Raw genomic sequence first — 16,392 nt, forward strand, 5'->3', positions numbered from 1 at the left:
ACCTGAGAAATGACAGAAAGACTCCTCAGCTTATTCTACTCCCAAGTATTAAAAGATTCACTTGATTCCAAATCTAAAGCATAGGAGCACATCCATCATAATAAAATGCAGTAAAAAATATATGATTTTACTCCAGAAAAGAAACACTGCAACATTGTTTGTCAACTTTCTGACATGTACTAGAGACAGCACTGAGTCTGCAGAAGCAGCTTGTACAATACTGCTGTTTCAGTCACTGACACTATAATTGCCTGCAGCAATTTCAATACTGTATTCTATGAGGTCCGCTGCCATAATATGTCTGATTCAAAGAACAAAGTAGCGTGGACTGAAGGTAGAAAAAAATGCTCTGAAAGTAAAACTCCATTTAACAAACTTTATATGGCACATAAAACGGTCGTGACTTTTGTAATCCAACAGCTTTTTTAAATATCAGTTTCTATACAGTCTTCAGTAGCTAGGAAGATGGAGCTGATAGGCATGTGGTTCCTTGCCTAGGGAGGCACCCTATGACACTTGTTATGGAATCTGGAAATCCCCTTTAGTAATAGGAGGACCCACAGGTATTTACCAATACTGTACCCAAGTAAAAGGTGTAATTTATGAATCCCTATCTATTTACCTCAAAGCAAAAAATAATTAAAAATACCCACAACATAACACATTTTTAAATAAAATTAATGCATAGTTTTTTACATTCTTTATTAAATCCCAGCGTAATAATTCTAGTCCATGTTCCCAAATATCTTTCCTTCTTTTTTTTTCTTTTCTTCAGTGTAGGTGGTGATGAGTCCCTTGTATTAACATTGGACAAGGTGTCTTGTGGAATGGGGGGTGGGGGTGGGCAGATTTTCTGCCCCGTTTTACTTTTCCCCTACAGCCCGTTTCCACTAAGGCGGAAACCGTCGCGATTCCGCAGCGTTTCCCCGCACATGAATCGCACAGGGAAACTCTGCCATAGGGGAGAATGGAGCCGCCAGCGGAATCGCTTGCTGTATCGATTCGGCCGGAACCCCCCGCAGAATTCGCAGCTAAGGCTGCGAATCCCATAGCCGTGCATGGCACGGCTGATGGGATTTGCCTGTGCCGGGATTTGCTCAGTGCCGGTGTGCATCTCGCAGACGCACGCCGCACTAGTGGAAACGAGCCCTAAATGTTAAGACTCACTTGGGTTTGTAATGGACCATCTCCGCCTCCCTGGCAAATAGTGTCTGTATGACTGATATTACGGCATTTTGTCAGGTAAAATGTTTATAAAGACAAGACACAGAACATTTATATTGCGCTTTTCTCCTGGCGGACTCAAAGGGCCAGAGTTGCAGCCACTGGGATGCACTCTATAGGCAGTAGCAGTGTTAGGGAGTCCTGCCCAAGGTCTCCTACTGAATAAGTGCAGGCTTACTAAATCATTTATTATGTACTGTATGTGATACAATATTGGCCTCCACCAACAAGTTGTAATTGCAGATCTTTTCACTTGCAAAAGACCTTTTTTTTAACCATGCTTGAATATCTGCTTTAAACCTCTTAAGTTATTCTGACTGGAACAACTAAACCTGATTGCACTATATTTATTCAGTCTTACCACATCTTTGATATATGATGGCAAAATATCAAAATTATATTTAAATCTGCATGGCCTTATACTGTATTACATAGATGTTGCTATCATTCTACAAGGAGTTTACAATCACTTTTGTATGGTGTATAGCCAGTCTAACAGCCTCCTTAAGGGGCCCAAACACCTAACGATTTTCCCGCGCACAGATCGAATCGGCTGTGAAATCGACGCGCACACCGCTGACACATGATCGATTTCCATCTGAAATCGATCGTTCCCGTCGATTCCCGTCAATCCGTCTGTGCGAAAGATTTCTCTCGATCGCCGGGGGGTCGGGAGAGCGTCGATAGCGGCATTCGAATGCCCGATGACCGACGCAATACAGCGGGTATACATTACCTGTTCCGGCCGGCGCGAGTCCCCTGGTCCCAGCTGTCTTCTTTCCGCGCTGGGTTCCGGACCGGCTGCAGCTACACAGAACTTCCTGTCCCGGCAGGAAGTTTAAACAGTAGAGCGCCCTCTACTGTTTAAACTTACCCTGGACAGGAAGTTCAGTAGCTGCAAGAACGGTCTGGAGCCCGGCGAGAGGAGAAGAAGACAGCTGGGACCAGGGGACTCGCGCCGGCCAGAACAGGTAATGTATGCAGGGGGGGGGGGGGGGGGGCGGCAGCTCCAATCTGTTTGCAGTAAGGTGGCCATCTGATCCCTCTCTGATCAGATTCGATCAGAGAGGGATCTATCTGTTGGTCGAATCTGATGGCAAATTGACCAGTGTATGGCTACCTTTACCATGACAAGATATTCTGGGAGGAGACCTATCACAGCTTTGTATACACAGCCCTCCCAAACTTCTACATATTGGAAATTGGGGGAGCACTGCTTAGTGCAGCTCATCTGTAATGCTGACATATAAACAGAAGTGTTTGCAAATATGGCTGATAGTTTAAAAATCCAGTATTTTTACAAATAAGGTAGCCAATGCCACGTATAGCAGTTTTATGTTGTTTTCTTGAAAATGTGTAAGTGGACTCTGTTCGGAATATGTAAATTAGATTTAAATACATTCTGAATTGCTGTTAAAGTGGACCTGAACTCAGAACATAATTTCTGCTCTAAAAGATAAGCAACAGCATAATAACCTTTACAGAAAGACATTTCTTTGTTGCAGCTCACAGAACTCTTGCAATAAATGTGCAGTGTGTCTACTTCCTCCTTTCATGGAAGCAAAGTGTTAACATCCTGTGTTTACACATTGGCTGTGTCTGCCGAGGACTGACAAATTTCTGTGCTGACAAAGCTAAGAGATCAAATTGCAATTGTGATTACTTGCAGGGTGGATTAATCTGTGTTTTCCTTGTATCCTGTGCAAGAGTTCAGGTCCACTTTAATCTCTCAGGTTTTTATATAAATGTTTATTACTCTGTATCTTTTCTAGGCACTTTTCTTGTCTGTCTTCCAAATACATGTGCCCAGGTGTCCCTGCTGTCATGAGTACTTTGTTGGCAAATATAAATGCATTCTACGCTCATACAACTGCATCCACCAATGTTTCTGCTTCAGACAGATTCGCTGCAACCAATTTCGGGGTAAGTGATAAAGTAAATGTGCTTGTTCTGGATTTTACGTATATAGACAGACTTCTTATAAAATGGCCTTGCAGTAGACTGCATGGTTTTCAGTTCTTTGAACTGTGCCGTTTTCATTCATTGTTTTGTTAATGCTGGAGAGAGGACTGTTGGACGTACATTAGTATGTTATTCATGGCTTCCGAATATCAAATCAGCCTTGTAGGTACTGCTAAACAGCATTGACTTGTTACTGCTATTCATTCAGTACACTGATGTATAATGGCTAGGCATACTGTGGGAACATTATAATAAGAAGCAATATATTTGGAATTATATCAACACTAAAGTAGACCTGTCACTAAAAATCATGCTTGACACACAGCAAAAATATTCCAGGAATACCAAATCACATAACTATTTGAAATAAAACTATGGCAGCAATAATTTACTATTGAATAGATGCACAAGCATTCACGAGTACATGCACGAGCAGCGGAGACGTGCGTGCACATGCACGATTGCAGAAGCTTTTAGTACTGGATATAAGTCTCACATCCAGGAATCTTTTGAGCAGCTACTTGGGACATGAGACATGTCATGGAACAAGAAGTAGTTAAAATAAGTTTAGTATTTTTTACCTACTTTTTAGTATTTTTTCAAATGCTAAGTCCTGAAAAGTTATTTTTAGATAAGTATATCAAGGATTAAGGGGCAATATCGGTAAAAAGATTGATAAAGGAAAGGATCACTCTTTTTCCTGCTGCTACCCCACTCTGTTGGAGTACCTCTATCTCCAACTAAGCATAAATTATTATTATTTAGTATTTATATAGCGACGACATCTTCCGCAGCGCTGTACAGAGTACATTGTCTTGTCATTAACTGTCCCTCAGAGTGGCTCACAATCTAATCTCTACCATAGTCATAAATCACCTTATAGAAAAATATGAGGTGCGCTGGATATTTCCAACAGAAGGTTCTTCACTTATGACTTACCGTATATACTCGCATGCAAGCCGAATTTTTGACCCCCAAAAACTGGCCCAAAAGTGGGGGTCTCGGCTTGCATGCGAGTCAATTATTTACCTGATTGGGGCCGAAGAGGAGCGGGCAGCTGAGAGATCGGGTGCGGAAGGTGGAGAGTAAAGCTGCAGCCGCTGGATGTCCACGGCGAGAGCAGAGCTTTAGTGTCAAGCCGCCGCCGACTACCTGTCTGTGGGCCCCGAGCGTCCAAGCCACCATTACGCCGCAGCCACCCTGGAGGAGATAGGGTCTCACATGTGTGTCGCCGGCCGACTGCCGGCTTCCTCAGAGACCACCAGCTGATCGGGGCCGAAGGGGAGCGGGCAGCTGAGAGATCGGGTGTCCGCGGCGAGAGCAGAGCGGATAGATGGCCACACAGAATAGATACACAGCAGGAGCGCTCTTCCGTGTTCATAATCTTGCGCTTCCTGCTGTGTCTGCACCTTGTGAGCCCATTGGCTGGTAATAATAGCCAATGGGCTCACAAGGTGCAGACACAGCAGGAAGCGCGAGATTATGAACACGGAAGAGTGCTCCTGCTGTGTATCTATTCTGTGTGGCCATCTATCCGCTCTGCTTTCGCCGCGGACACCCGATCTCTCAGCTGCCCGCTCCCCTTCGGCCCCGATCAGCTGGTGGTCTCTGAGGAAGCCGGCAGTCGGCCGGCGACACACATGTGAGACCCTATCTCCTCCAGGGTGGCTGCGGCGTAATGGTGGCTTGGACGCTCGGGGCCCACACACAGGTAGTCGGCGGCGGCCTGACGCTAAAGCATTGCTCACTGTGGTTATTGTATGCGACTGGCACTTACATTTTGTTATGGACCTGCCTATTTTTTGCACTTTAGTGACCGAGTGGTGGTCACCTTTTCTATTGCATTCTATTACCAGCATTGTGTGGCCATTCATTGCCCCTGCTTTGCTCCCCCCAGGGCTTCGGCTTGCATGAGGGTCAATCATTTTTTCATGTTTTGTTAGGTAAAAGTTGGAGGGTCGGCTTGCATGCGGGTCGGCTTGCTTGCGAGTATATACGGGTATATATCGAATAAAATATAAACAATCCACATAGATCTCACATATACTCCACATTCATCCACTACCACATACACACTGGGAGTATGCTGATGAGCTTTTTTTATTTTTAAAAAATGGTAAAAATTGGGTAATTAAAAAAAATGGGCTCTGCATCAGTTTCAAGAGCGTCCAAAAAATGCACAAAGACCCCTATTGCACTTTATCTCACAGCATGTACAAAGTCCTGTACCTTAGAACCTCTTCAATAGTCACTTTCTGGAACGTCAATTTTAGGAGAATCCAGAAAAATGCAAAAAACTCCTTTTGTACTTCACCTTATAATATGCTTAGAATTCTATACTTTAAAACTTCATCAATTCTTGCTTACTGGTGAAAACGTAGCTGTTAGGCATAAGTATCCATATACATCTGCCGCTGGAGACGCTCACTTACTTGCTAGATTCCCCGGGAGTCGGCTTTTCTCTTACTTGCTGAGTCTAAATTCCCCTGCAAGTCGGCTCTTCAATTAAGTCAGTTCAGGTTGCAGTGACGGCCGGTCCACGAGTCACTCTCTGGTTCCCGCGGCGATATGCTGCAAAGACAAATGCCGCCCCGGGGTGATTTACCACCTCCCTCTTAGTGCGGTAGATGCCTTGGTTAGTTGAAGCCAGTCCCGTCCCGGAGCCGCTCGCCGTTCCCCACGGTGGTTTCCACTTACTCCTCCGGCTCAGACTTAGAACAGAGACGTCACTTCTGTGCGTCTCACCGCCTACCACTGTTTCCTTGCATTCCAGCCTTCATGAACTATAGGTGTTCCTCTGGTCCTGCTTGGAGATAATCAGTAAATTAAATAGTGTCTTCTTAGTGTGCTCAGTCTTGCCATTATGCACCTTTTTGGGGTTTTTTTTTTACATTGGGTTAACCTTAGCTTGTTAGTATAGCATGGATATATCTAACCTAGTTTCATCCTACATAGCTGATTCTGTTTGACTTAATGATTATGTTTTACCAACAAATCACATGGTTGATCATGAGTACCTGTTTGCTATAATCATTTAATCATGCACTGGGCCATATGCCTACAAAATCCTTAATGAAATCTGCCTGGTAGAATCCTGTTTTAATGGCAAAATATGGCCACAATGTTAATTCAAACTAGTTTTTCTCTGTGTATATGGCTTGTAGTTTGATATTTGACAAATGTAAATCAATCATTGCATCATATGTAAAAGCATTTTCATTTTACAGCATTTTTATATACACTTTTTTTTTATTTAACAATGCTATATGGTATTTTTATATTGCTGATTTGTGTCATGTCAGAGGTTTTTTTCAGCATACTTTACATCCACTTTTTGTTTAAAGATGAATGTATGGAACATTTTAGAATGTTACTATAAATCCTGCACTGATAGAAAACCGCTGATAAACGTGTTTTTTATTTACTCAGAGGGAAAAATTTATAAAACTATTGGATCAGTTGCACAACTCCCTCCGAATCGACCTCTCAAAATACAGGGTAAGTGTAACATACATGAAAGCCACCCCTACACTTCCTTGGGGTGTCACGGAGTTGAATAAGGCTCATGCAATTTAAAATATTTTGCTATCATTTTTAGTTTCAAAGGCCTCATTTTTTGCAGCACTTGGATGGAATGTTTCCTTTAGAATTGATGCATGCTGCCTTTTCCTTTTCACAGTGTTTTATTTATGTACACAAGTCTGGAAATTGATGTCTCACTCCAGTGGATTGTTAACCTGTAAGTGTGATGCTAAAAATGGAACCTGCCGAGATGCAAACACGTAGGAAAAAAGTGTTTCATTTGTTTTAACCTTTGTTTTTTTTGCATAAAAAGTAATCTGACAGTTTCCATAGTTTATAGTGGAGTTATGAGCAACCGTTTTATTTTACAGGTGTGTGAGTGTTTGTGTACATAAGACCAGATTTTACTTACCCCAAGACCCGCTTTCACTAGTTACCCCCACCAGGTATAATGTATATGAACTACAACTGTCACCTGTAGCGATTGATTCCTGAAGAGAGAACTCTCAAGCTTTACATCCATGGCAAATTTCAGACTCTAAGGGCCTATTTCCAATAGTTCTGCATCAGTTTTTCTATACGCAGATTTCTGGATGTGGCTATTTTAGCCATGCAGTATTATGAGATTTTTTCATACATTACTTATCTCACTAGGAATCTGAAATCTGGTAGGGGAATAACCCTTAAGGGTCTTCTCCATGCCCTCAAAATTTGGGTTCTGTATGGGGCATGGTTGAAGAGATATCAGGGTTTAAAGTTAATTAATTTTGGTAGCATTTTAAAACCTTTGTGAATGCTCCCACAGAAGTACTGAAGTCCAGCTGCTGGGGCCTGCTAACCTAAGTGATTTTACACATTCAGTGAACATTTGGAGTTCCTGGGACCCTCTGGGGCCTTTCTGGGACCTTTAGAGTGAGAAATCCCACTGCAGTAGCCACAGAATGAAGAGGGATTCTCAGGAAAACACAAGCAGTTATACCACCCTCATCACATTCTGCTGATGTGCAACTTTGCATGCCTCTGAGATCACCACAGCTCTGCAGCACTATCTGATGAACAGCTGTTGTAAAGATTAATCAGCATGCACGGGGCAGATCATAGCTGTGACAAGTAGTCATGAGAGTCGCTCCACTGCCAACTCTGCACAGGGAGAGAGAGGGATTAACCACCACCAGACATTCCTCCATCAAAGTCCCAGGCCTTGTTGGCTTTCCATAAGTGTGTGTGTGTGTGTGTGTGTGTGTGTGTGTGTGTGTGTGTGTGTGTGTGTGTGTGTGTGTGTGTGTGTGTGTGTGTGTGTGTGTGTGTGTGTGTGTGTGTGTGTGTGTGTGTGTGTGTGTGTGTGTGTGTGTGTGTGTGTGTGTCAGTCAAACCTGTCAGATTCAGGAAAAATGTTTCGTTCTTACCTACGTTAAAGGACTCCTCTATATGGTCCAGAGGCTTGCCATGTCCATCCTGACCCCACCACCATTGATCAGGAACCTTTTCCTGCTTGCTGCCGTGCTCTTCTACGTGGACAAGTGTGGCCGTATGGTGTATGCTTGTGTACAAGTGGCTTTGTGCTACTGATATGTTATATCATGCTACTGACATGTTATAAATAGGATAACATTTTCATTTTTATTAATCACCTCCTAGGCATAGGACTTCATGTAAACAAACCTGGGATATTTTGAGTATTTAAGATCATCAGAAATAATAGGTAGAGGAAAAATAGTCTGTCTTTCTTGCTTAGTGTCCCTGTGAGAAGACAGAAGAGAGAAGTAAGATAATAAATTCATGGCTTAGTAGGACATGAACACCAAAAAGCAAATGTGTCTGTTGAGTTGTTTCATTGCACAAATGAAGTGTAAGCACAAAATTACATACATGCAGCTGAGATATACATTAAAGAGGAACTGTAACGACAAAACGGCCCCTGGGGGGTACTCACCTCGGGTGGGGGAAGCCTCAGGATCCTAATGAGGCTTCCCACGCCGTCCTGTGTCCCTCGGGGGTCTCGCTGTAGCCCTCCGTTCAGCGGTGACGCAATATTTACCTTCCTGGCTCCTGCGCAGGCGCTCTGATGGCTGTTGGCGCCGAAGTAGGCGGAAATACCCGATCGCCGTCGGGTCTGCTCTACTGCGCAGGCACCGCAGGCACAAGCTTCCGGCGCCTGCGCAGTAGAGCGGACCCGACGGAAATCGGGTATTTCCGTCTATTTCCGTGCCGAAAGTCGCCACAGCGCCCCCGCTGGAGCCAGCAAAGGTAAATATTGAACTGACAGTCGGCACAGTCGCCGGCTGTTCGGAGGGCTGCGGCGAGACCCCCGTGGGACAGAGGATGGCGTGGGAAGCCTCATTAGGATCCCGAGGCTTCCCCCACCCGAGGTGAGTACCCCCCAGGGGATGTTTTTCATGTTACAGAGTCTCTTTAAGCTGACCTCCCCAAATATTTTATAGCTACAGACATTTAGATTGAGATTTCTCTTCACTTCTCGTTATAGGATGAAACAGAACAGGAATAAAAGCATAAATAGTTTATGAAGTAAGAAAGCATTAACATATATGGGAGTTCTTAACTGTTGTCTGATTTATGAGAAGATTCATCTCCCACCCTTTTCTAGTGAGTCATGGAGAACTTAAAGCAACAGAAATCCCCTTAGTAGAGAGATAACAATAAAAAAGTAGCTGAGAGCAAAGCAGACCCTGTCAGGGCTCCTTTTGCAGTGCCAATCATCTCAGCATTGGTTCTCCAAACATGCTGTGTGTTAGAAAGTTCATATAAGAGTAGAACGTACTGTCCAGCAGAGATGAGACAGATTTTTTACTACAGGAAAATTCATTGAGAAGTGTGTAATTTATGTATAATAATGTGATTTGCTGGTTAAGTTTAGGTTTCAATTCTGTTATAACTTGCACAGGAAATAGAACTGAGAGTGGATTATGACCAGGAAGTTCGAGAGGTACAGATTGATGACCTGATCAAATTGATCAAGTGCTTATCCATAAAACCTCCTGCAGACATTCTACTAGGGAAGTGCAAACTATCGTGGTGAGATGACTGTCATCAAAAGGACAATGCTGAGATGTAACCCCTCAGTACTCTTTGTGTTCCTTTCATATAGTTTATAGGGCATTCCTCAAGCCAAATACTTTTTTGTTTTGTTTTAATACTCTAACAAGCCTCGTCTACAGCTTCTCCAGAGTGCCTTGGCACTTTGAGCCTTAGTAGCAAGGGCTTATGGGAGCTCAGTCTGGGCAGGAGGAGGTTACTAGCCAGAGATTTTAGAGGCAGGGGGGAGGAGGGGGGAGGAAAGGGGAGTGAAGTTTTTATGGGCTGAGGGCTGGAGATGCAGATCAGCTTGCCTGTGTGTAATGTTACAAACAGAACATGGCCGCTCTCATTGTATCACAGGAATAAATAATCATAAACTGTTGAAGCTGTTTGCAGCTAAACTTTAGATAATATATATAGAAAAGTTACTTGTTATAGTTAGTTTTTCATTTCAGATCCGCTTTGGAATACTTGAGTTCTATCTTATACTTACAATCTTTCAGTTATTAAGTAACAACCTATCACTGTGCTTCAGAAAAGCAATTGCAAAAAACATCAAAGTGAAATATTCTCTTTTCAATGCCATTTCTTCATGATAGTTGGTGGTTTCCAATGAACTTATTAAAGTTACTTTTATATTGTGGACGGTTAAATTTGCATTAGAAATCAAATATGAAGCACCTGTTAATGTGTGTTATATTACCAACAGGATAACTTTCCAGCTACAAACCCTGAGAGGCTGCAGGACTTGAAGTCTACGGTGGACCTGTTAACAAGCATCACCTTTTTCCGCATGAAGGTACTGCCAGCAGTGTGTGCTTCATTTCTGTCTCTTTGTCAAACGCATTTTCTGTTTTGAGTCTATTTACATCTCCTGATGAGGTATGTTTGTCACCCGCCAGTAATTGAATTCTGCTGTATCTGTTATAACCAGATGGGTAGTGGTTTTGACAATGTCATATTATGCGTTTATAAAATTCTACTTTCCTTATGGTGTTATTTCCATGCTAGATATCACATGGTCTTTCTTTTATGTAAAATACTGTAAAGAGATCTTGGCAAAGACAAATTAACTTCACGTCAAGTTTACTAATTTAACAGCCCAAAAAAACCCACATTACATTTCTCAATTATTATTTACAGCTACCTTAAAAATGAACTTTACTGAATATAACTTAATGAAATTGCTTATTTTTGTACAATATTATTTTATAAATCATTTAGTCAGTGCTTGCACATTGTAAAATCTTTCCTCACCCTGATTTACATCCTTAAATTTATCGCAGGTGTCATTGTTTTTGCTACTGGCAAGGTGCATAACTGCTCAATGTTTTTTTCGTTGAGTGTTCCGAAGTGAGCAGAAACACCTGGTTTCCCAGAGTGCTCGATGGCATAAAGCTGTAGCAGCTCGAGGGCATAATGCTGTCATAGCCTAGGCTAAGCATCACTAGAAGGGTGTGGTTACATACCAATATGCATTAATATATACATAGAGGAACTGTTTCTGATGCTGAAACCAAGATAATTGACATAAAATTGGGTATCGTGAATACCGTATTACATTCTACTATATGTTGTTACCTCTTTCAACTGAAATACATTACTGGCTTCTTAGATTTGTACAGGTTGAACTTAATTAGTGCATTGTTTAAACCTATTCACTCTTTTTAGATTTGTATCACCCAAAATGATCTTTGGTCCCTGTTTTGAGTGACAGTGTAATGATTGGTGTCAGCAACACAGATAATTCTGATTATTGGTGATCTGCAGTATCACCAATAATACAGAGGCTATACCTGATTATATTGTGATCTGCAGAATCACCAATAATACTAGTATAGCCTGACACGTGACAACCAGTGGAGGATCGTGTTTAGGTGTAACAGTAATTCAGATGAGAGAGCCTACCCGAGGAGCGGGTGACTAAGCCTGCAGCTGATGCTCACCTAATGGCGGGGTGAATTAGACAGTACTGCAGGCAAGAGGGCTAATGTGGATAATACAATACTGCTGGATAACTGATCACCTAAGGAGCAAGTGATTCAGAGTGTACTGCAGCCCTGTAGTGTTTGCTGCACAGTATAAGGAGAGAACCACAGTAGAGCTGAACTCAAGCTCTCTTGAAGGACAGCTAGAGCGGACTGTCTTGCAGCCTAAGAGTAGTTGATAAAATTGGTGCTGAAGCCCGGTTTGATTCAGGCGTTACTGCAGCCTAGGCTAGAGTGAGACAGACAGTACTGCAGCCTAGTAAGTGACCCAGATAGTACTGCAGTCTAATGGTGAGTGACACAGATAGTACTGCAGCCTAATGGCAAGCGACACAGATAATACTGCAGCCTAGGATACCTGAGGAGCAGGTATCCTGACTAGAAGGCAGTATCCTACACCTAGGAGATTGGTCCAGAAAACTGATTTCCCTCACTGGTGGCAGGGCCCACCAGTGCGGGTAGAGTGGTCAGACAGGCAGAGTTTGGCAACGAGCAGACAGACAAAGTACAGAATCGGAAGACTGATTCTACGTCAGGGACAGGCTGGGTGGGCAACGTGAATCAGATAGATTGAGGTACAGAATCAACAAACGGAAGAATAGTCAGAGGAAGCAATAGGTCATAACAAATAAACAATGCACTAGTACTTTAAAGCTATCAACAGAATCTAGCTAAGTGTGAATTACCAGCTCCTGCTGGTTCTAACACACTTTGGGAACTGACTGAGGTCTGAGAGCTAACACAATATAGCATACGCAACAGCAGACGTGCAGCTACTGACAGGCCTGCTCTATATATACCCAGCAATCTCCCCAGCGCCGCCCCCATCACTCAGCCAATCCAGATGCCCGCTGGAGTCAGCTGACCGCAGGATCAGCTGACCCCCCCTCTTAGCTGCATAAAGGTCCTGTCGCTCTGCTCGCGTGCGCGTAGCCCTTAACCTGTGAGCAATGGAAGGACCAGGCATAACTTGAGCATTTGACCGCGCGGCAGAGTCCGCCGGCTGATACGCGGAGATAGCCGCCATCCCGCTAGTCTCTGCGGCGGCATCTCGCTATTCTTTACAGTACCCCCCCCCCCCCCCTGAGGAGTGGACTCTGGACACTTCCCACCCGGCTTCTCCGGGTGCAATTTATGAAAATTGGCACCCAAGTTCTCTCCTCCAGTCCATATCCTTTCCAATGGACCAGGTACTGCACAGAATTCTGCACTAATCGAGAATCCAAAATCTTCTCGATCTCATACTCGGGTTGATCATCAACCATCACAGGGGGGGGGGAGGAATCCACGTGCACAGCCGGCTTCAAAAGAGACACATGGAACGATCTCACACCTCTCATGCTGGTTGGGAGATCAATTGCATATGTGACGTCATTCATCTTTTTTGTGACAGGATATGGGCCAATAAACCTAGGTCCTAACTTAGGTGACAGTTGTTTCAATTCCAAATGCCGAGTCGAAACCCACACCATGTCCCCTGGGGACCCAGCATTCTTATGGGTATGGAATAGTTGTAAGAGTTGTAGTCGGAGGGGAAGTGGTACAAACATCAACCCGTCAGGTTTCCCCTCTGGGATATCTTGTTGATACGAGCCAAGGTAGCTGCCCAGTCCTCCCAGGTCTCGGTAGCTGCCAACACTACCTTCTGAGGTAGAATGGACTCAGGAGTTGTGGGCTGGGCTGTCTCAGGCTCAAAACACCTAGACAGAGCGTCAGCTTTAACGTGCTTGCTCCCTGGTGTGTAAGTGATAATGAATCTGAACCTTGAAAAGAATAAAGACCAACGGGCCTGTCAAGGACAAAGCCTCTTGGCCCCTTCGATGTACTCCAGGTTCTTATGATCTGTATAAACTGTAACTGTATGTTCTGCCCCTTCCAGCCAATAGCGCCATTCTTCAAAGGCTAATTTAATGGCCAAAAGCTCCCAATTACCAATGTCGTAGTTCCTCTCTGCCGGAGAGAACCTACGTGAAAAGAAAACACAGGGGTGCAGCTTGCCCTGAAGACCAGAACGTTGAGACAGCACAGCCCCAACCCCTATTTCAGATGCATCAACTTCCACAATAAAGGGTAAGGTGACGTCCACATGTCTCAGGATGGGGGCGGAGCAAAACAATTTTTTCAAAGTGGCAAAGGCTGCTTGAGCCTCTTTCGACCAATGATATGGGTCAGCCCCTTTCTTGGTAAGACTAGTGAGGGGTGACACTTCCGAGGAGAAACCCTTGATGAATTTCCTGTAGTAGTTGGCAAAGCCAAGGAATCTCTGGAGTGCCTTCGGTCCCACAGGTTGAGGCCACTCCAAAACAGCAGAGACTTTCTCGGGATCCATCAAAAGTCCGGAAGTGGAAATGATGTATCCCAAGAATGGCACCTCTGTGACTTCAAAGAGGCATTTTTCCAACTTGGCATAAAGCAAATTTTGCCTTAATTTCTGAAGAAAAAATTTGACATGCTTTCTGTGTTCTGTCAGATTAGCTGAGAAAATTAGTATATCATCCAGATACACAAGTACAAATTTTCCCAAGAACTCCCGAAAAATTTCATTAATTAACTCCTGGAAGACGGCAGGGGCATTACACAACCCGAAGGGCATAACTAGATATTCGTAATGCCCATCGGGTGTGTTGAACGCCGTCTTCCATTCGTCACCATCTCTAATACGTACAAGGTTGTATGCCCCTCGCAGGTCTAGTTTGGAAAAGATACTGGCATTGGTAACTTGAGTGAACAAATTGTCTATCAAAGGTAATGGGTACCGATTTTTCACTGTGATTTTGTTTAGACCTCTGTAGTCAATACAGGGCCTAAGGCCTCCATCCTTCTTCTGTACAAAAAATAATCCAGCCCCAGCCGGTGACCGGGACAGACGAATAAAGCCTTTGGCTAAATTCTCTTTAACGTATTCCTGCATTGCCAGTTTCTCAGGCCCAGACAAATTGTAAAGATGGCCTCTAGGGGGCATACAACCAGCTCTTAATTCTATAGGACAATCGTAACTCCTGTGAGGCGGAAGTTTATCCACAGACTTGGGGCAGAATACATCCGCAAACTCTGCGTACTGCACTGGTACCCCTTTTACCTGAATCTTGGTAGCGCAAACAGCAACCCTCTCCAAACAATGATGACGACAATGGGTAGACCAGCTTTGTAGCTGACCTGACGCCCAGTCGATCTGAGGGGAGTGGAGTTGCAACCAGGGCATACCAAGTATGATGGTAGAGGTGGCCATATGCAGGACAAAGAACTGTAATTCCTCCTTATGTAAGACCCCTATGTTACAAGTCAGTAAGGGAGTCTGAGAAAGAGGTTGTCTACACTGTAGCGGAGAGTCATCAACTGCTGTGACCACAATCTGCCGGTCTAAAGGGAGCAGTGGAATTCCCAATTTTTTCACAAAGTTTAAATCTATAAAATTGGCTGCGGAACCAGAATCTACGAAGGCCTCCGTAGCCGTGGTCTGACCTTCCAAAGTGATGGAGCAGGGAAGGAGTAAACGATTATTGTTTAGAGGTATTGACTGCTCGCCTAGGGTAATACCTCTGACTACTCCTAGGCGGCAGAGTTTCCCGACTTCTTAGGACAATTATGGACCACGTGACCCTGCTCCGCACAGTATAGACATAGTCCCTCTGACTTCCTGCGATTCTTTTCCACTTGCGTCAATCTAGAATGTCCGATTTGCATCGGCTCATCTGGAGCTGACGAGGGTGGAGAGGAAGCATAGGAGACTGATCTTACAACAACCTTCCCACGGGTCTGTTTTTGATATCGTAGACGGCGATCTTCTCGCACAGCCAGGGAGATTGCATCGTCAATGGACTTGGGCTCGGGATGTCCCAACATCAGATCAGAGACCGCATCTGATAATCCTGACAGAAAACGTTCCCCATCTAGCTGATACAGCCCACTTCCTAAACTCTGCCGCATAAATCTCTACCGGATTACGACCCTGCCTAAGGGTCTTTAACTTCCTCTCAGCAGTAATTGCCACGTCCGGATCGTAATATATTACGGACATAGTTTTAAAAAATTCCTGAACCGAAGATAATGCCTGATGATCTGACTGAAGACTATATGCCCATGTCTGTGAGTCTCCTGTCAACAGAGTTTTAATAAACGTTATCCTCTGGCTCTTTGTTCCAGATAAGTTAGGCCTCAGCTCAAAATAGGACAACACACGATTCCTGAAATTCTGAAAAACTGATCTATGCCCTGAGAACTTCTCAGGCACTGCCATGCGTAAATCAGTAACTGGAGGGGATCGCACTGTATCGACAGCCGTTTGAAGTGTCCTGACTGTTCCAGACAGTTGAGTGATCTGAGTGAGTGAGTCTGTTGCGCATTAATCACCTCGGTGAGGTTATTCAATGCGGTAATCAGGACTTCAAACACTATGGACACAGTACGCAGCCAAGTTGGTCTGCTGTTCTGTAACGATTGGTGTCAGCAACACAGATAATTCAGATTATTGGTGATCTGCAGTATCACCAATAATACAGATGCTATACCTAATTATATGGTGATCTGCAGAATCACCAATAATACTAGTATAGCTTGACACGTGACAACCAGTGGAGGATCGTGTTTAGGTGTAACAGTAATTCTGATGAGAGAGCCTACCCGAGGAGCGGGTGACTCAGCCTGCAGCTGATGCTCATCT

At 44.0% G+C, this 16,392-nt stretch overlaps 1 protein-coding gene across 1 annotated transcript in view; it reads left to right on the forward strand.

Annotated features, from left to right (window-relative positions):
- Window positions 1–16,392, forward strand: part of UNC13C (unc-13 homolog C) — a 784,159-nt gene that overhangs the window by 419,081 nt on the left and 348,686 nt on the right. Inside the window, exons 15-17 of the mRNA XM_068275480.1 lie at window positions 2,997–3,147; window positions 6,616–6,684; window positions 10,454–10,543. Coding sequence (XP_068131581.1) covers window positions 2,997–3,147; window positions 6,616–6,684; window positions 10,454–10,543 — 310 coding nt within the window. The remainder of the gene's footprint in view (window positions 1–2,996; window positions 3,148–6,615; window positions 6,685–10,453; window positions 10,544–16,392) is intronic.

The sequence above is a fragment of the Hyperolius riggenbachi genome, chromosome 3 (genome assembly GCF_040937935.1).
Source record: "Hyperolius riggenbachi isolate aHypRig1 chromosome 3, aHypRig1.pri, whole genome shotgun sequence".
Lineage (NCBI taxonomy): Eukaryota > Metazoa > Chordata > Amphibia > Anura > Hyperoliidae > Hyperolius > Hyperolius riggenbachi.